This window comes from Polyodon spathula, chromosome 26 (assembly GCF_017654505.1).
Source record: "Polyodon spathula isolate WHYD16114869_AA chromosome 26, ASM1765450v1, whole genome shotgun sequence".
Lineage (NCBI taxonomy): Eukaryota > Metazoa > Chordata > Actinopteri > Acipenseriformes > Polyodontidae > Polyodon > Polyodon spathula.
The window spans coordinates 3085006-3107185 of NC_054559.1; the positions used below are offsets into that span (position 1 = coordinate 3085006).

The following is a 22180-nucleotide window of genomic DNA, read 5'->3' on the forward strand; positions in this document are numbered from 1 at the left end:
TTGAATAAAAAAAATACTTTGAAAAAATATTTACTCTTGTTTTTCCTTTTTCACATGTTGCAAAATGTACCATAATGGATTTTAAACTGCAAGTTTACTTGTTAACGCAGTTTCTGAGATTTGAAGTTTTATTTTTTGAACTTCAGCCCAACCCTTTACCTTGTTTTTCCTTTTTCACATGGGATGTACCATAATGGTAACTCACTGCAAGTTGTCATGCGGGTCCTAAAATGTTAGCGGTCAATGCTCGCTAGCGATGCTTGTATGCTTGTCTGGATTGCTACTTTTTATCTGTTTATCATATCTAATTTCATTTCTGCTAGGTTATATCAAACTGGCCTGCTTTTCTGACAGACGTAAACAGTAGAATTAGTTTGGCCGGCCCCTAGGCCTCGTTTATTGGACAGCTCCCAGCCTCCTTCGGGGTCAGTCAAACAGCGTAGACGGCAGCGAAGGACAGAAACTGCAGCCTTGGTGTGCCATTGCGGCTCTCACGGTTGTAGTGAACAGCGCAATGTAAGCTCTGTGCTGGAATCTGGATCTACTTGGCGTGAATTTAATAACCGATACGCAGTCATTGTCGTGGGGTACAGTAAAATATGGGTAACTTGTGTTGTCGACATTTGGATAATTTTATTTTAGAAGATACAGTTTTCACCTGTCAACAGAGCGTGACGCAAGGGGGAAGGCGTGTTATATGTTTTAGGTTTTGTGGGATTGGATGAATGGTGTTGCCGGAGAGCAGGAAGTGAAGATAACTGGAACATCAGCATGGCGTCCGAAGAAGGTATGTACTGTAATAAATACAAATACACCAGAATGTGATACTGGATGGGAGACTGGGACACCAGTTCTGACCATATGAAAGGGAGACTGGGACGCCAGTTCTGTTTTTGGTATTTGTTAAAACTCCAAAGACTACTTTCTTAAAAAAATGTACGGAAGTTTATTAACGGCTTTGCTAGTTATTATTCCGTTTAATTTCAGCATAGACAGTTCAGGGTGTTACGAGACGTTCCCAGTGTTAATTACTCTTCATTTGGTGTTTCTTAGTTTGTAGCAAAAGTATTATTTTTCTTTAATGTTTGCGTGTGGTCAGGGACAATGACGGTTCTCGCAACTTTGAAGTTTCTGTGTAAGAAAAGGTACGCCGATAACGATTCGTGTTCAGTTTCCAAGTAGCATACGATTACAGGTAGATGAGTACAGTTTGTATTATTATGTATTTAATGTTATAAATGATGACGGTTCTGTGATTTCATATTGAAATTCAGTAAAATAATTAATTTGGGAATCTGGAACCAAGTCCCCAATAATGTTGTTGATGCTGACACCCTGTGATGCTTCAAGAAGCTGCTTGATGAGATTATGGGATCAATAAGCTACTAACAATCAAACGAGTAAGATAGGCTGAATGGCCTCCTCTCATTTGTAAACTTTAATATGTTCTTATAATGCATTCTGTTAATTAAAGTAGTATTTTAGGTAAGGACTAGGAATTACCAACCTGCTAAATGTAATCTTCATTTAAGTGTGTAAATGTTGTTGATGATAATAATAATAATAATAATAATAGTAATAATAATAATAATAATAATAATAATAATAATAATAAGTGTAACACGCTTAATTGTATACCCGTATTGGTTACGGTGTAGTGTTGTTTTCAGGTACTCGGCGCACTGCGCTGCTCGCGCATGCCTAAACTTCCGCTAAGAAAGCAGGGAAGCGCCCATTCAAACCTTACACTTATCTTGCATGCTCAAATTCTGCTTAATTTTTGCTCGTTAGCGTTACAAGGTCATGTATGAAAAATACAGCGATGAATGAATTTGTCAGTAAAATATTGGTTAAAACGTTGCTGCATATAAAAATAGAAAATCCTGCTTATTTTATAGTGTCGTCCGACAGTCGCCGTGCTTGAAAACGACAGTCGCTGAGAGTTCAAATCAACTGAACTTGGACCTCATCGCTGACCTTGTTGCTAAGTGATAAACGCTAAAATGGATGACAGGCTGTTTGTTGAGCTGCTGAGTATAATATGCCTGCCCTTGTCTGTAGTAGATAAAGTAGATCAGCAGAACAAAGAGAATGCTTGAGTATTTTACACTCTCAACAAATGAAGGGCTCCAAGGTTGTGTTTCTTTTTGACCGGCACATAATGCCATCGCACTGTGCGGAACTGTAGGACAATGCAATGTAACTATACATGGATATCGAATAAACAAGTTTTGAAATCAAACGATATATGTGTCTATCTAATCTAGCTCCCGACCTACCTACTACAATGGTTTTTTTTTTTCTAGAATGCAGTCAATAAAAGTAACAGAATGAGAGCTCGCCTGCATTGCAATACAGCACAAATAAAATCAACATTAATTCATAACGAAACGGAACACCAGAGCTTAACAAATAACAACCCACAGTGCCTTTTTTGTAATCCTTCTAGAAGGAGCATATTGTATAATGTTAGAATACATCTGCATATATATCACAGGGATAGAAATAAGACACCCATTGCATAGCAGTTTGAGACATTTCAGTTTTACCAGCTGCAGGCCCTTGAAGCAGAAAAGCAAATATTAGTTTTTTCTGCTTTATTGGTACATTTGTACACGAGCCTGCATTTCATACCATAGAATAAGTGTTTATTGTGTGTAGATAGACAAAGACTGTACAAATAATTACGACCTGATAAGGGCCAGGGTATCGTGGTATGGATATTTGATAAAATATGCCAGTTGTGTGAAACGTTTTGTTTTTAACAAAAAAATGGCAGATTTTCTGTTTATTATGCCATCCCATTTAAATGGAAAACCTTTGTGTTTAATATGCCTAACCACTGTAACAGTCGGCAAGGTCGCCAACCTGAGGAGGCACTTTGAATCAAAGCACAGTAATTTCAACATGGCCTATCCTCCTGGCAGTGTCTTAAGAGGTGACAAAATTGAAAGTCTGAAGTCTTCATTATCGCACGTTAGTTTTGATTTTCACAACATCAGCGACTGTACAGGAAAAAGCAACAGCTGCTTTTCTTCGGGTAATGAGGACACTAGCTAAAAAGAAAATGCCTTTCCTGGACTCTGTGCTTGTGAAGGAGTGCACCTTGGAATTGCTGGATGAGCTGTTGGCGGGAGGTAAAAACAAAGATGACATTCTGAACAGCGTGAAGCAAGTTCCACTGTCTGATTCCACAGCAGCACGAAGAGTGGAGATTACTGGTGAGGATTGCCTGTCAGCACTGCTTTCCGAATTGAAAAATATCAAATACATGCGATGCGATTTTATTGACACTGCCCAGCTATCGTTGTTTGTTAGATTTTATGATGGTGAATTCTTCAAGGAAGAATTTTTGTGCTTAATACCTTTAGAAACCTACACTACAGGAGAGATTGTTTCTGAAAAGTTAAAAGGCTTTTTTTGATCAGCATAAAGTAAACCTGCTTGTTACAGATGGAGCCCCCTCCATGACAGGGAAAGAGAAAGGCTTTGCCTCCCGTTTGGCAGCGATACACCCTTCATTAAACACTCTTTACTGCATCATTTGCCAAACTGTCCTGTGTGGTAAGTTGTCTGGTGAATTGAAAAAACAATGAATTTTGTGATGAAATTAGTGAACTACATACGCTCAAGTTGTAGCTTGCAACATAGTCTTTCACCCTGTTCACACTTACTGAGTTGGCCTTGGGCCGTCTCAGGGCAGCCTGAAAATTTCCGTTCACAGTTGAGGTTTTAGGGGGCCTGAGTGCGTTCACATATGTGGTTGAAAAGGAAGCCTAAATTGTGGCGAAGTGCTTGTCAGGAATGTAAACGCTGCATTCCTAGAAGTCAACATAAGAGATTGAGCTGGGAAATTTGCAGATGTAAATATGGCAATCTTATTTTTTTCAACAATGTTGGTACTGTACTTATTGCATAAGATACGATAAAGGCATGTGTTGACAGTGCAGTCGGTTACTGTGGAAAGAATCGATATTGATGGTGACTGAATATGCAACATTGTATGCATTATTTATCAATATTGAGATTTACAATCTGAAGTGTGTGTGTGTGAGAGCGCTAGTTTTATCGTTTTAATGAAAGCTGTACGATGAAGAAATACTTACCATTCATGACTGACCCAGCATCATCATCGTCAAGTGTCAGTGTATCCAGTGCATTCCCCATTGCTATTTTCCAGGCTGGAGATCACTGTAGGTTCCATAAAATCCAAGATCCATGGTGGGTTTATTTCTGGCCTGCTGTTCAGTATTTCCGAGAGTTTTCAGACAAACTTGCAGGTTTTCACCAGAGAGAACGGACATAAAGGAGATAGCTGCTTCTTCATCCAGTGCTCAAAGAATACCACAGACATTTGCAGAGCTTTGTGAGGATTTTGGTGATAAAATTAGTGATCGGGAGAGTATCTACGTCTATAAAGAGGTATGTGAAAAATACAGCGAACAAGGGGAGGGGCTTGGCATTGGTTTTAGCTCCCTTAGCAATGTTCATTTCTATTTCTCTCTTGGCCTTTCTAACTTCCTTTTTGACTTGCGTTTGCAGTTCTGTGTACTCTTTCTGCGTACTTTCTTTTTGGTCCTTTTTTAATGCTCTATAAAGTGCCTTTTTTCGCTGAATATTTTTTTTAATTGATCTATTAAACCATTTTGGCAATTTAGTTTTACATTTAGATTTGTCTACTTTAGGGATATAATTGTTTTGCGCCTCTAGTACTACATTTTTGAAGAACAACCATCCTTCTTCTGTGGGTGTTTTCTCTATTTTACTCCAATCTACTTCTGTTGGTCTCTGTTTCATACCTTCATAGTTTGCTTTTCTAAAATTGTAAACCTTAGCTTTAGTCATTACTTTTGGGGATTTAAAAAACACTTAAAATGAGACCATGTTGTGGTCTGAGTTTGCCAGTAGTTCTCTGACCTCTGTTTTAGTTATTCTATCTTCAGTGTCAGGGATCTGTTTGAGGTATGCACATTTCAGAGGAACCTTGAAATCTTTAACACTGACTTAACAGGAAAAATATTGCACTTTTCCACATTGCATGTTGTTGCTACAGATGACACCTCGATGAAAATGATGCAAGAATTCATGAACAATCTCATAAAAAACCTTCAAATCCGATTTGAGAACTTTAAAGTTCCAAAGGATGTGCTTTTATTTGTATGTGATCAGTTTGTTGTCTCTGCTGACGGATCTTGCCCTTCTGAAGTGGAGAACATTCTTGATTCAATTGTTGAAGGTACCTTTCAGTTAGAAATTGTAAGGCCCCAGAGTTCAGACGTCTTTAAAACGAAATTCAGAGAAGTGGGACCTTGTGATTTCTGGACTCAATATGCGGACCAATTTCAGAATAGCCAGAACTGGCAGTCTTTCTTTTAACAGCGTTCGGATCGACGTGCCTGTGTGAATCAGGGTGTGGCAGGGCGATTGCCCTGCACAGTGGTAAATTAGCGTTGATGTGGTTTGTATGTGGAAATGGGTTTATTATGTCTTTTTTGAGTTGATTTGTGTGATTTGAATTGTTGTTTATAGACGGGGGTTCAATTGAGACTTGCTGCCTGCTAGGCTTGGTTGAGGGGAAGGGCAGCAAGTGGTTGGCTTTGCTGGTCCTTAATCAGCAGATGGGCAGGTCTTGACCAAGTGTCTGTCAGTTTAAAAACATCCGCTGGAGATGAGTCTAGGCGACTGCAATGCCATGCTACAGAGGGGAGCTGCGTATACTCAGTGGCCATTACACAAACTGAAAACCCAGCGTAGCGGCCTGATTACAGCGTTATTTTTTCAGGTATCGACGTAACGGCCCGTTACGCTCAACGGCGTTGGTGTGAACCCTGCAATAAGTAAACAGAAGAATGTGTGGTTGCCTGAGAGTTGTTCCAGTGGTGTAATTGTGCTTCATCTTGCATGACGAAAGTGACGTTTTTTACAAAATCACCAACAACTAGGAATTCATTTTCTTGAAGGAGTTCATCCCTCAGCTGTTGATAATATGCAGTCTGCATCTTTGCAATGAAATCATGTTGATGAAGATGTTGGAGATGTTTGTGGAAGGCTATGAACTGATCAACAAGTTCATTGATTGTCTGAAGGGTGGATCTGTCAGTTGTAGTCCACTGCTGATACTCCACTGTGTCCACCAGGCTATCTTGAAAGAACATTTGTAGATGACTCTTGAAATCTTCAAGTGATAGACAAATTCCAACTTTCCTAAGTGGCAGTCGACATAAGGTGGGGAGTACATGAGATAAAGTAAGCAATGCAGTGTGGACACACACACACACTCATGTGCTGGGCTACTGCCTGCCAATACACACTTCTTTTAGTTTCAGCTCAGCAAATTTGAGAAGCCAATCTTCATGCCAGGATGCTGTAATTTGAAGAAAAGATAGGCCTCTGAAAGATTGCAGTGAACAAGCTGTTTTTGTTGGTGCTCCCTCCTTCCTGACTGTTTTTTTTTATTGTAACCAAAAACAAAATCTGTCTTTCCGTCTGAGTCGACTAACATTTTCCCTCTTGTAGAACAATTTTACCATTTGAGCAATCTTCTCTGTTAGCCTTCTCCCCCCAGTTTTTGGATTTTTATCTGATAGGCATCCCTTCTCTTCCTGTAAAGCCTTGGGTATCCTGGATGTGGTAGGTAGCACCAAACTCAATATCTGTATTGTGACAACCTCCCCCTCTCCAGTGGAGGTTCTTGTATTGCCTCCAAGGTCTTGTTTATTTGTGAAATCTTATGTTCCTTTTCAGCTTTGAAAATTGCATCTCTGCTTAATGAAAAACTGATATTTGCATCGCAACAGAAAATAAGTAAGCCACAGATACTTAAATGCAGTGGTAGTCCTGACAGTAAAATATTGTACTATAATGTAATTTTAATTCAAAGGCCATTTCATGTAACAGTGCCCGGCAGGTAAACTAAGCAGACGAGACGATCGCTTCTCAAGTATACTGTAGTAAAATAAGATTTTGCAGGAAACATAATCGTGATTGTATAACAAGCTGTTTACCCACAAGGACTTGTTTTGATGTATTGTCCCCAGTGATTGAGCACCACTGACATTTGTATACTGTATTTAAATTGCCCTTTTTCAGACCCTTTTTCTAATTGTGATGTGAGGTGGCCGAGGGCAGTGTAAATGATCAGGCTGGAGTCTTGATTTACAGCTTAAAACCGGTGTTGGTTTTATTTTTTTTGCAGTGTGGTGGGGAAACAACTGCTAATAACACAAACAAACCAAACCTAGCTTTCGGTTGAGCACTAACTAAACAGTACTTTGTGTGGTCCCTGTGCACACTTGCAGGAACTCATGACATCTAGTGGTCAATCCATTAATTGCAGAGAACAAAGCTTTCATTCTCAAACTAACATACTGATTTTGCATCACTTCACCACAGTAATCCGTTTTTAAGAATCAAATCATCCAGGACAGATGTGATTCTTCTAAACGGAGTGCACTGTACTATTAATCGGTCATTTCAATAGATTTTACATTGATACTATCACCCCTTTTGCTTACCTAATGACATCTATGCCCTTAATCACTTATACAATTTCCATGAAACTGTTGCCATTTCTTATGCTATATTGTTCTTTACATACTGTTGCTATATGTCCTGGTCATTAATTTTTCATCCTACTGATTTCGAGCCGTGGCAGGGGATGTATGTTACTGATGCCGTACTGACTTGTATAAGAAAGTAGAATGCATGGGGGCAAATCACACATTTGGATTCCAAAATAGTGTTACACATTGAATCTCCTGGTAGCAGCCAACGTTCTCTGGGTTCCTTAATTGCTGGATAAGCGAGACTTTGAAATGTTGCCGAGGACACAGCTGGGAATAAGATGGAGACAGTGGCATGAGGGCATCAGTGCCATTGTAAACCAAACAAATGGATCTGATTTTAGGGATGGCTCAGTGTAGTCGGAATACATGATTACATGAAAAATAAAAAACTATTCAATAGCATATTACATATTTGAGTACACAGCTTGTTTTCATCTAATGTTAACAGATCCCTGCTTGAGTTCCCCTGCAATGACGGCACACAGCAACTTCTAGGGGCACAGCTCTGGCAAACTTTAAATGTATAAACTGAAATAAAATAATAACTTGGATAACATTGAAATTAGAACGCTAATTTACTTTATAATTTATATAGACATACTAAATGCTAAGCAGAGCAACTCACTGACTAATACGAAAAAGCAAGATAATTGGAAAGGAGTTTTTATTTAACTCTCGACTGCAGTTCAATATGAAACATCTACTGTTGACTTTCTGTGACCATTAAAAGTACAACCATTAAAAGTGTGTTCCTCGTTTTGAATTATTTACATATTATTGAATAAACAAAGTAACTTGACTTAGATTCATCCGAGGTCAGTTCTTAATGGCTGGTTGTTATTGGTAGTAATGTTAAACTATTGTAATGCTGGAATGTATTTTCTATTGTTTGGCTAGGTTACAACATTTGCACGATTCGGATTTTATTAATATTATTTGTTGGAATTAAACATGCAGAGTATTTAGGTTGCTGTATGATGTGTTATTTTATTCTCCATACAATGATATTTGGTGCAGTGTTTTGTACCGCGCAGCATTATGCTATTGTTTGTTTAATTGGAACTTGAACAGGTACATGCTGGGACGTTGGTTCTCAACTGCGTCTTAGGAGCGTAAGAGCGGAGACTAGAGTTCAGGTAATTGAATACACATGTTGTTCCCAGTGTATTCGAATAGGAAAGTATTTGAAATTCCCATCCCTAGTTTGATTTATAAAGACGTTGGACAACTTTATTGAAATTAGGCCAGAGAGCAAGAGACACTTTCACACAGAGGGTTTTGAGGGTATGGAACAGGAATTTAAATGGAGACAGATTTATGATCGAGGGAAGGAGACACAGTGATGAGGGGATGGAATGGGTTACCTAGTCATGTTGTGGCAGAATCACTGGGATCATTTAGGACACCTGTGACAGGATAGCGTTGCGGGCCCAGGTGGTATCGGCAGGCAAGGAGACTCGGAGACAAGGAAACTGCAGTTAAAGCACTTCTGCGCTGTTTAATAAACAAAAGGCAATCAAAAAGTCAAACAAAACACTGCTCACAGAGCCAAAAATAAAAGGTCAAACAAAAACAAATCTCGCACACAGTAAACACTTACAAAATAACTGGCACAAGGGCCAAAACAAAAGTTTAAACAAAACTGTTCAGGCTGGGTAGAGCCTTCACTGAACTTTGTCACACCAAACAAATGTAGTAACACACTGTTCACTCACCCCAAAACACTTCCTCCAAACAAAGGAATTTCCCCTTTTTTATAGCATGTGGCTGGAGCCTAATTATCAATTATTCAATTAGCTCCAGCCACATTCTCACATGTATTTTGGCAGGGATAGGAAATTAACCCCACCCCTGCCAACCACCACCAAATCACCACACAACAATATTATTTTTTACAGACAGGGCCCTGCCCTGCCACAACACCCAAGTTGACAAAGTTCTGAGGTCAGTCAGTTACGAGGAACCGTCTGGCCACTTTATTAGGACCAGATTTGCAGTTGGACAATGAATCCTAGTTTTGTCAATGACAGTGTATCTTATCTTGTGTAGCAATGCCATTAGTGTATAGAACATGTGACACAATTCTAAAGTATGATTGTTTTCAAAGTTAGGTATTTAGGGCATCTTTTTATTATACCACAGATTATTTCACAGGTTAACTGGATGACAAAACAAGCCTGTCAGTAATATCCACCCCCCTGCCATGGCTGTGAATTCAGAAGCAGAGCTGTCAGTAGGATGAAAAAGTTTATGAACATGACATTTGAACAGTATGTACAGAAAAGTATAAAATAAGGAATGGCAAGTTTTATGACAATTTGATCAGCGATTTATCCAGATACATGTAAGTGTGACATGCAGATTGAAAGACATCCACTGTATCCCCGGATTCTGATACTGTCAACAACTTATGCTAAATAATGTTAATACCATGTATTGGCGTGGACAAGCAGTTCTCCAGATGCACTGACAAGGTGAAGTGTGATGTTAGCTGTGCATGAGTATGCATGAGCACCTCCACTATAGCCTCTTCCAGTAGTGTTCATCCCCAGGTTTTTACCTGACTGCCTTCTTGTTTCTTCTCTCAGGGAAGGGTAACCTGGCTCTCGTTCAGCACATCGTGTTGGTTCTGTCAGGGAAAGGAGGGGTAGGGAAGAGCACAATCGCCACTGAGCTTGCCCTGGCATTGAGGCATGCAGGGAAGAAGGTGAGTCACCTCGGGGTATAATCCACTCTCGCTGGGAGAGCCTGCCCTGGCATTGAGGCACGCAGGGATATTGGTGAGTCGTGTCAGGGTATAATCCACTCTCGCTGGGATTGTTTGCAACTGGAAGGTTTTTTTTCATCTTATTTTTAAACAAATTTAAAGAAACTCACAATGATTATAAGATGGGGAATTTGGCCAACGAGTAACCCTTCAGGGTACAATGACTCATTTTTCCAGAAAAAAAAATATTTTCATTTATCATCTTCCAAATGACCCCAAACTTTAGATGCATTGGCTCGACTATAAGTACCAATAACGGCTTTTCCCATTCCTTCATGTGACTTCAGGAAGTACAGTATTGAAGTATCTGCAAGGAACGTTCGATAAGTATTATTCTCCAACAGCTTCAAATAAATTACCATTAAAAATGTACGTGTATTACTGATAAAATCATAGCATTGTGTATTAGGTGAGATTTACTGGAATGGTTTTGTCAGCACCGATGGTGTATCTCGTTCGTTCTGTGTTGTTGCAGGTGGGGATTCTGGATGTGGATCTTTGCGGCCCCAGTATCCCCCACATGTTGAATGTGCGCAATAAACACGTCCACCAGTGTGATGCGGGCTGGGTCCCTGTGTACGCAAACCCCGAACAGACCATTGCTGTCATGTCAATCGGTTTCCTGCTAGAGAACCCTGATGATGCTGTAGTCTGGAGGGGACCCAAGAAAACAGGTAGGATCTGCAGTTCCCGGTTCAAAACCCGGCTCAGCCACTGACTCATTGTGTGTGTGACCCTGAGCAAGTCGTTCAACGTCCTTGTGCTCCATCCTTCGGATGAGATGTAAAACCGAGGTCCTATTTTAAGGGACTCTGCAGCAGCTGCCGTTGTTGATGCATAGTTTACCCCCTAGTCTCTGTAAGCTGCTTTGGATGAAAGTGTCTCATAAATGACTATATAATGTCCTGAACTAGTGCTGGGAAAGTGAACAAGTACTGTGTAACAATTACAATTAAGCAACATTGTAACTAGTTACAGTAACTGATGTAAAAATGTAACTAGTGACAGTTACAAATGTTTACTTCTCAGGCACAGATTACATTTTACAGAGATTTTTTTTCAGTTTGGTCAGGCTGCAGCTCAAAGTATTCTTTGAAGATACAGCTGTCGAACCCACTCATTCCCTCCTCTGTAATAATTTTCTATCAAGATGGTATGAAAAGCGTGTTCATGTGACATATTAAGTTTGACTTGAATTGTTGAAGAGCGTTTTGATTTCCATGCCATACATTAGCCGTTATGCTGTTTTTAAATGTATCGAAAATTAACTTTTTCGTATGAAAGGTAATCCATTACCACATTTTGTTACCTGCCAGAAAAAGGAACCGTCCCAGTTACAAGTTACTGAAAAATGTAATCGGATTAGCAAAAGACAAAAGATTAGCGAGACATCCTATATTCCAGAGTGGTTTTGTTTCAGGTAGGTGAAGGGATATCTTGTGTACAAACTCCAGATGTGTAATAATAATTTATTTGATTCACACAGCAATGCAATTGTGTGCAATGTCTTGTGAACTGATAACATAAATCAGTCCAGTAACATATTGAGTGTTAAAATAACATTTTTTTAATGCTTTTTGGTCCCAGTGAGAAATTAATAATTTCATAAAGATGACTGATTTGTACAGGGTACTCGTGCTGTTGTAAACTAAACAAGTGAGTTTTTAAACGTGTTTAAGTAATATTTTTGACTTGATCACTTTTGTGAAATTAGACAGACACACCCTGGTGTGGTGAGGGTATGGAATGGGCTACCTAGTCATGTTGCTGGGGCAGAATCACTGCGATCCTTAAAGACCCGACCCAGTTTTGAGATTAATCAGCCCTAGGAACCGGACAGGCAGAGTGGCCTCCCTTTGTTGGTAAATTTTCTTATGTAAATGTACGTAGCTGTTTAATTACAAGTTAGCTTTTAGAGGTAATCTACCTGTGGGATAATGACTGCTCTATTGCAGAATGCTAAAGCAGTTTGTTTAATCCTTGGATATTAACCCATGGGATCCCAGTATCTCTGTTTGTATAGTCCTTGGATATTAACCCATTGGATCCCTGTGTCTCTACCGGCAGCCCTCATTAAGCAGTTTGTGTCAGACGTGTCATGGGGGGAGCTGGATTACCTCATCGTGGACACCCCCCCAGGCACCTCCGATGAGCACCTGGCCGTGGTGGAGAGTCTCAGAGGGCATGGTGTGGAGGGGGCGGTGCTGGTCACCACACCTCAGGTAACAATCCAACATGCAGAATGCACTAACATTCCTGACTGGGATTCCAGCCTGCTCCACACGTCACACACAGGGGGCCTAGAAGACCAGCTCTTGACCTGAGTGCTCGGTGGTGCAGTGGCAAACATTTAGCATCAAATACACATTTTACATAATGTGAGCCTCTTTCATATAGGTGTAAGAAAAGAGATATGTCACACACCAAGTTCCAGTTTCAAAACCAGAGGTTGGTTTATTGTAATCACACAAGAGCGAGGTTACGGTGCTGGAGAGAACTTCAAAATTCTCTAAAGCAGCAGAGTTCACAACTTTTTTATACATGCAGGCAAAACAGCATCAGTATACACCCCACAAACTGTTTGTGCTTTTTGTCACATCAACCTTCACAAAATGTTCGTTCTCAGTACTTTCCTGTTATCTGCTAGCCCCCCCCCCCACCCCCCCCCCCCCCCCCTTGCAGAGACATTCTCTCTGTAGGAGGATTACCATGATCATTTTAGCCGGTCCGTTTCCTGTTACTAACACACTTGTTTTTATTTGATTGTTTTTCTAGGCAGTTTCAACCGGGGATGTGAGACGGGAAATCACATTCTGTAAGAAGACTGGCTTACGAATCCTGGGAATCGTAGAGAATATGAGTGGATTTGCCTGTCCGCACTGTTCTGTGAGTTTACTGAGAATATGACTGGATTTGCCTGTCCGCACTGTTCTGTGAGTTTACTGAGAATATGACTGGATTTGCCTGTCCGCACTGTTCTGTGAGTTTACTGAGAATATGAGTGGATTTGCCTGTCCGCACTGTTCTGTGAGTTTACTGAGAATATGACTGGATTTGCCTGTCCGCACTGTTCTGTGAGTTTACTGAGAATATGAGTGGCTTTGACTGTCCCCACTGTTCTCCACCATTTACCTACATTTACCATAGTTTGTTATGTTTATTAATATGCTTTACCATACCTTGCTAATCTTTGCAATGCTTACTTGTGCTTTACCATGCTTTCAGTGTGCTTTATTATAATTTGTTATGCTTTTACTGTGCACAACTTTCATAAGGGATGTCCTGTATGGTAGCGTTTCATTTAAACATTTAAACAGATGGATCATAAATGAACTAGGGGAATACATTTCTCTGCATTTTCTCAGGAGCTTTCATCAGGAGAAAGAGAATCTCTGAACATCACAGTGTATCCAGATCGCGCTCCCTCCTGTAACAGCAATATCTCTGAACATCAGTGTATCCAGATCACACTCCCTCCTGTAACAGCAATATCTCTGAACATCACAGTGTATCCAGATCACGCTTCCTCCTGTAACAGCAATATCTCTGAACATCACAGTGTATCCAGATCACACTCCCTCCTGTAACAGCAATATCTCTGAACATCACAGTGTATCCAGATCACGCTTCCTCCTGTAACAGCAATATTTCTGAACATCAGTGTATCCAGATCACACTCCCTCCTGCAATAGTAATGGTTTCTGTTCCCATAACATGCCACTCATTTCAATCAGTATACTTTCCTTATATTTGTCTTGTAATTTTTTTTCAGCAATGTACAAATATATTTTCCAAAGGCGGAGGAGAGGAGTTGGCTAAACAGACAGGAGTCCCCTTTCTAGGTGAGTTATCAAAGCTAGGGGGCCTCTTGACAAGGCAGCTGAGGGGCAGAGCTGTGCACTGAAGCAGTCACAACAGCACAGCACTCCCCATCACACCTCCCAAATTATGCAAGTGTAGTTTCTCCCATTCAGTAAGAAGGGGGGAAATTATCGATTTTGTAACTTTTGCTTGACACTTTAATTTAGTTGTACTCTAAAAACAAAGCAAGGGTCACCAGCAGTGCTCTGAAAACCTGACTTCTGCTTCACTGAAGTAATATAATACTTGTACCCTTATAACAGAGTCCTGTAATAAAGCATGGTAAACCCCAGAGAGGTATGATAAATCATATTTAAAAACATGCAAATGGTAAATGCATACTATAATCATGGGAAACTGCAAAATGACTATGGTAAACTTTTATAATGGTAGTGTCACCATTTGAGGCTATTTATAGTGCTTATCGCACTGAGTTATCAGTTGGTTGAGAGAATTGGAATTAGTGATGATGGTATTGTTTTTGACCAACCAATTTTAACTTTTTAATTGTGATTGGTGGATGCAGAGTGTGTGTGTTTTAAAATCAAGAAAGATGATAGGACCTATTATGCTGTTATATTTCAAATTTGTTTTTCATAGAATATTTATTTTTCTGTCCTTCAGTGGACTATAGATAAATGCGGACAGAAGGCATTAAGGTGTCTGCATTAACCCTTTGCGGTCCTATGTCGGACCAGGTCCGACATTACAACTTTCACATTCCAGTTCGATGTTGTACCCTGTCCTACATCATCAAAAAGATGTAAAGCACATATTTCTGGTCATTTTTTCTTCATAAAAAGCAGAGAAAACCTTTCAATGGTCGAGTGAGACTGATAGGAGCCGAAAAAAAGGGGTGTCTTTGAGCAATACAGGTTGCCCCATGCACCACAGAGATAACATGGACACAAACAAAGGAGCTAGCTGCTTCTGCATTAAGCTCATATCACAAACATTTGCAGAGCTTTTTGAGATATTATAGTAATAAAGTAATGACTTGGATCGCATTATTGAGGGGTTTGGTGATAAAAAACGATAAATCGGGAGAGATTTATCAGTAAGCACGTCTATAAAGAGGCATGTGAAAAATACAGTGAACAAGGGGTGGGGCTTGGCTGGAGATGCAGTACTGATGTCCTTTTGCCATTCAGGGCTTTTTAAACCGGTTTTACTCGGGGGGGGGGGGGGGGGGGTATTTTAAACAGCGCATGTAAAATAAACGGCGTGTGTGAAAATAAATGGGACCAACGCGCCTGACAAGCGCTGAATAAATTTACTGCAAAGGGTTTAAAGCAGTGCATTGTATAGTGAAGGGCAAGGCAACGCATCGCTGTGTTCCCTGCGCTGATGTGTTCATGCTCATTGACTGGGTAATGAAGTAACGGTCTTTATGGGGTTCTTCCGGCAGGGTGTGTGCCTTTGGACCCTCAGCTCAGTTCCAGTTTAGAAGAAGGTGGAGATTTCATCAAGGCTTTCCCGCTGAGTAATACCTTCAGTGCCATTAACGAGATTGTCCAGAAAGTAATGAGCGGCGCTGCTGTGAGACAATGAGAAACCACCGGCCTGTGCTGAGCGTCAGGAGGGGCCGATTCCACAATTACATGGAAAGAAGTGACTTTCCACATCGACCTTAAAAGATCTCATGCTTTTAAAATGAAACGTTTGATGTAACATGCAATTTTGAAAGAAACACATGTTGAGACCAGGGTATATAATGGAGGTACAAAACTTATCATATAATTTTATTAGGTCCAATTACTTTACATATGTCACACTTTATATGTAAAAAACCACTGATCCTTTTAATTTGCTATTAACATTATTTAGTTATTATAAGATTATTAGAATGTTTTGTCAATTTGCCTGTTTGTCAGACTTGCATTTTGGGTTAATGTTGACATTTCTTTAACCGCAGGAAAAGCAAAAATCATGTTATTAAAAGTATATAATAAACCAAAAATGCAGTGGTTCTTGAATTCTATTCACCTATACTCCAAAAATATATAAAGAAGATAAACTGCAGCATCTGTTTGCTAATGTAGGACTGAATTCAGTTGTGTTGCAATGTGGAATGTGTGTTTAGTTGTGTTGATTCAGCCGTGTTGCAGTGTGGAATGTGTGTTTAGTTGTGTTGCAATGTGGAATGTGTGTTTAGTTGTGTTGATTCAGCCGTGTTGCAGTGTGGAATGTGTGTTTAGTTGTGTTGCAATGTGGAATGTGTGTTTAGTTGTGTTGATTCAGCCGTGTTGCAGTGTGGAATGTGTGTTTAGTTGTGTTGCAATGTGGAATGTGTGTTTAGTTTTGTTGATTCAGCCGTGTTGCAGTGTGGAATGTGTGTTTAGTTATGTTAAGGTGTCTCAATTTTGATTTCTGGAGCTGCTGTTAAATTTTAATGGCCTGCCATATGTAACAGCCTAAGTGAAGTGTTGTATGTTCGTAAGCGCTAGCACACCACATTGCCAAAGACAGTTGCGGCGTTGGAGCACAGAGGTTCAGCAAAGAAGGACAAGACAAGCAAATGAAATTTCAATTTGTTGCATTTTTATTTGCTCTGCAACGGTGACTACTAACAGTAGCATTTATAAGCACTGAACTAAGCAGAGAATAAAGACGCAAACGGGAAAGGGTAAGAGACGGCAAGCGTAACACACTGGGGGTGAGAAATACACACGAGGATCGCACAAAGAGGGTGTGGGGCTGACGAGACATGTACATTAAATTAAGTGCAACTGCACAACAATTAAAACACAAGTTAAACAATAATTTCAATTAAAAAGAGGAAACTGTTCAATGTATGTCCCGGAGCGAATGCTGACAGTATAATACACACACACACATCCACGCACGCACACATGGACAGATTGAATTTATGAACTGTTAACATAACTTTCAAGAAGTATTTAATTGAAGAGCTTAGTTTGAGAATTTTTTTTTTATTCTCCAAAAAAATAAAAAAAGCACAGCAAGTACGGTGTTGGAGCTAGTTCAAAATATGTAATTATTAATAAACGATCAATGCATTTTTTTTTTTAAATGTGAAATTTAAGGTTAAAGAGAAACACTTTCCAATAAAATCACATTCAGATTGAACACAATTTACTGATATTCCCGCAAGTCTAGCACATCAGCAAAAATCAAGGACAGTAACAAAAGACACGGAATCCGTGACACCCGCAACCACCGTGACTAAATCCCAGCCCTATTCATAACACACTGAAATGAATAAATAAGGTTATAAACTGCTGACATCATTGTATTGGTATAAATCAACATCTCTATATACAATTTATATATACAGTGCTGTGCAAAAGTTTTAGGCAGGTGTGAAAAAATGCTGTAAAGTAAGAATGCTTTCAAAAATAGACATGTTACTAGATTATATTTATCAATTAACTAAATGCAAAGTGAGTGAACAGAAGAAAAATCTAAATCAAATCCATATTTGTTGTGACCACCCTTTGCCTTCAAAACAGCATCAATTCTTCTAGGTACACTTGCACAAAGTCAGGGATTTTGTAGGCATATAGTCAGGTGTATGATTAAACAATCATACCAAACAGGTGCTAATGATCATCAATTCGATATGTAGGTTGAAACACAATCATTAACTGAAACAGAAACAGCTGTGTAGGAGGAATAAAACTGGGTGAGGAAAAGCCAAACTCTGCTAACAAGGTGAGGTTGCTGAAGACAGTTTACTGTCAAAAGTCATACACCATGGCAAGACTGAGCACAGCAACAAGACACAAGGGAGTTATACTGCATCAGCAAGGTCTCTCCCAGGCAGAAATTTCAAGGCAGACAGGGGTTTCCAGCTGTCCAAGCTCTTTTGAAGAAGCACAAAGAAAAGGGCAACGTTGAGGACTGTAGATGCAGTGGTCGGCCAAGGAAACTTACTGCAGCAGATGAAAGACACATCATGCTTACTTCCCTTCTCAATCGGAAGATGTCCAGCAATGCCATCAGTTCAGAATTGGCAGAAAACAGTGGGACCCTGGTACACTCATCTACTGTCCGGAGAAGTCTGGTCAGAAGTGGCCTTCATGGAAGAGTTGCGGCCAAAAAGCCATACCTCCGACATGGAAACAAGGCCAAGCGACTCAACAATGCACGAAAACACAGGAACTGGGGTGCAGAAAAATGGCAGCAGGTACTCTGGACTGATGAGTCAAAATTTGCAATATTTGGCTGTAGCAGAAGGCAGTTTGTTTGCCGAAGGGCTGGAGAGTGGCACACGAATGAGTGTCTGAAGGCAACAGTGAAGCATGGTGGAGGTTCCTTGCAAGTTTGGGGCTGCATTTCTGCAAATGGAGTTGGGGATTTGGTGAGAATGAATGGTCTCCTCAATGGTAAGAAGTACAGGCAGATACTTATCCATCATGCAATACCATCAGGGAGGCATCTGATTGGCCCCAAATTTATTCAATGACCCCAAACATACATTGAAAGTCATTAAGAACTATCTTCAGCGTAAAGAAGAACGAGGAGTCCTGGAAGTGATGGTATGGCCCCCACAGAGCCCTGATCTCAACATCATCGAGTCTGTCTGGGATTACATGAAAACATAAGAAAGTTTACAAACGAGAGGAGGCCATGTCGGGCCCATCTTGCTCGTTTGGTTGTTAGTAGCTTATTGATCCCAAAATCTCATCAAGCAGCTTCTTGAAGGATCCCAGGGTGTCAGCTTCAACAACATTACTGCCTATTTTCTGTTCTGAATGCCCCTTTTTCTAAAACTCCATTTGTGACCCCTGGTCCTTGTTTCTTTTTTCAGGCTGAAAAAGTCCCTTGGGTCGACACTGTCAATACCTTTTAGAATTTTGAATGCTTGAATTAGGTCGCCACGTAGTCTTCTTTGTTCAAGACTGAACAGATTCAATTCTTTTAGCCTGTCTGCATATGACATGCCTTTTAAGCCCGGAATAATTCTGGTCGCTCTTCTTTGCACTCTTTCTAGAGCAGCAATATCTTTTTTATAGCGAGGTGACCAGAACTGAACACAATATTCAAGATGAGGTCTTACAAGTGCATTGTACAGTTTTAACATTACTTCCCTTGATTTAAATTCAACACTTTTCACAATGTATCCGAGCATCTTGTTAGCCTTTTTTATAGCTTCCCCACATTGCCTAGATGAAGACATTTCTGAGTCAACAAAAACTCCTAGGTCTTTTTCATAGATTCCTTCTCCAATTTCAATATCTCCCATATGATATTTATAATGTACATTTTTATTTCCTGCGTGCAGTACCTTACACTTTTCTCTATTAAATGTCATTTGCCATGTGTCTGCCCAGTTCTGAATCTTGTCTAGATCATTTTGAATGACCTTTGCTGCTGCAACAGTGTTTGCCACTCCTCCTACTTTTGTGTCGTCTGCAAATTTAACAAGTTTGCTTACTATACCAGAATCTAAATCATTAATGTAGATTAGGAATAGCAGAGGACCTAATACTGATCCCTGTGGTACACCGCTGGTTACCACACTCCATTCTGAGGTTTTTCCTCTAATCAGTACTTTCTGTTTTCTACATGTTAACCACTCCCTAATCCATGTACATGTGTTTCCTTGAATCCCAACTGCGTTCAGTTTGAGAATTAATCTTTTGTGCGGGACTTTGTCAAAAGCTTTCTGGAAATCTAAATAAACCATATCATATGCTTTGCAATTATCCATTATCGATGTTGCATCCTCAAAAAAATCAAGCAAGTTAGTTAGGCACGATCTCCCTTTCCTAAAACCATGTTGACTGTCTCCCAGTACTCTGTTACCATATAGGTAATTTTCCATTTTGGCTCTTATTATAGTTTCCATAAGTTTGCATATAATAGAAGTCAGGCTTACTGGTCTGTAGTTACCTGGTTCAGTTTTGTTTCCCTTTTTGTGGATCGGTATTACGTTTGCAATTTTCCAGTCTGTCGGTACCACCCCTGTGTCAAGAGACTGCTGCATGATCTTGGTTAGCGGTTTGTAAATTACTTCTTTCATTTCTTTGAGTACTACTGGGAGGATCTCATCCGGCCCAGGGGATTTGTTTATTTTAAGAGCTCCTAGTCCCTTTAACACTTCTGCCTCAGTTATGCTAAAGTTATTTAAAACTGGATAGGAACTGGATGACATGTGGGGCATGTTGTCAGTATCTTCCTTTGTAAAAACTTGTGAAAAGTAATCATTTAACATATTTGCTATTTTTTTTTCTTCCTCTACGATTTTGCCATTTGTATCTCTTAAACATTTAATCTCCTCTTTGAATGTTCTCTTGCTGTTGTAATATTGGAAAAACATTTTGGAATTGGTTTTAGCTCCCTTAGCAATGTTCATTTCTATTTCTCTCTTGGCCTTTCTAACTTCCTTTTTGACTTGCATTTGCAGTTCTGTGTACTCTTTCTGTGTACTTTCTTTTTGGTCCTTTTTTAATGCTCTGTAAAGTGCCTTTTTTCGCTGAATATTTTTTTTAATTGATCTATTAAACCATTTTGGCAATTTAGTTTTACATTTAGATTTGTCTACTTTAGGGATATAATTGTTTTGCGCCTCTAGTACTACATTTTTGAAGAACAACCATCCTTCTTCTGTGGGTGTTTTCTCTATTTTACTCCAATCTACTTCTGTTAGTCTCTGTTTCATACCTTCATAGTTTGCTTTTCTAAAATTGTAAACCTTAGCTTTAGTCTTTACTTTTGAGGATTTAAAAAACACTTCAAATGAGACCATGTTGTGGTCTGAGTTTGCCAGTGGTTCTCTGACCTCTGTTTTAGTTATTCTATCTTCGTTATTTGAAAAGACTAAATCAAGGCATGCCTCCCCTCTAGTGGGTGCCTTCACAAATTGTGTTAGGAAGCAGTCATTTGTCATTTCCACCATTTCTATTTCATCCTTCGCGCTACCCACCGGGTTTTCCCATTTTATTTGGGGGAAGTTGAAATCCCCCATTAGTATGGCTTCTCCTTTGCTACACACATTTCTAATGTCATTGTATAACAGATTATTGTGCTCACCGTCTGAATCTGGCGGTCTATAGCATGCTCCTATTATTATGCCTTTTGAATTTTTGTCTGTTATTCTGACCCATATTGATTCGGTTTTATTTTCTTTGTCCAGGTTTAACACCTGGGCTTCAAGACTGTTTCTTATGTATAGCGCTACCCCTCCTCCTCGTCTGTCCTGCCTGTCTTTCCTATACAGTGTATACCCACAAATATTATATTCGTCCCCATCACTCTCAGATAACCACGTTTCTGTAACACCTATCACATCATAGTTACCTGTTAGTGCAGTAGCTTCAAGTTCTAGAATTTTGTTTCTGATACTTCTAGCATTTAGATAAACACATTTAATGGTTGTCTTACCTGAGTTGTTGTTCTTGTTTTGATGCGGTCTCCCTTCTGTTTTTTTGTTGATTTCTCCCCCCTTCCTTTCTAGTTTAAATGCTTCCGAACCTGCTCGAGGATCTTTTCTCCAAGTAGACTAGTTCCCTTGTTATTTAAATGCAGTCCATCCCGTCTATACAGATAGTCCTCGTTGTAGAAAGTGGTCCAATGATCAAGATAGGTGAAGCCTTCCCGTGTGCACCACGTCTTCAGCCATGCGTTTTGATTAATTATTTCCAGCTGTCCATATGGTCCTTTGCAAGGTGCGGGTAGTATACCAGAAAATACCACAGTTTTGGTTTTCTCTTTTAATTTCCTTCCTAGCTCTCTGAATTTGTTTTGCAGGGATTTTGGTCTGTCTCTTCCAATGTTGTTTGTACCGATGTGGACGACTACTACCGGGTCGTCTCCTGTTCGTTCTAGGAGCCTGTCCACGTTCTCAGTGATGTGCTTGACCGAGGCTCCCGGAAGGCAGCACACTGTTGTAGTAAGGGGGTCCAAACTGCGAACTGAACTTGCTGTGTTTCTCAATATGGAGTCCCCAACAATCATGACCTCCCTTCTTTTTGCTGTCTGGTCACCACTGTCAATGGGGTCCTGGATGTTGTTCCTTTCA

General features: G+C 39.9%; 1 protein-coding gene across 1 annotated transcript; it reads left to right on the top strand.

The window, feature by feature from the left end:
• The first annotated feature begins 488 nt into the window (after positions 1-488).
• On the top strand, positions 489-16153 carry nubp2 (nucleotide binding protein 2 (MinD homolog, E. coli)). Its single transcript, XM_041230097.1, has 7 exons — positions 489-787; positions 10154-10272; positions 10808-11006; positions 12400-12554; positions 13108-13218; positions 14105-14174; positions 15602-16153. Exons 1-7 carry the CDS (start codon positions 772-774, stop codon positions 15742-15744), a joined length of 813 nt encoding a protein of 270 aa, XP_041086031.1. The 5' UTR covers positions 489-771; the 3' UTR covers positions 15745-16153.
• The last annotated feature ends 6027 nt before the right edge of the window (positions 16154-22180 follow it).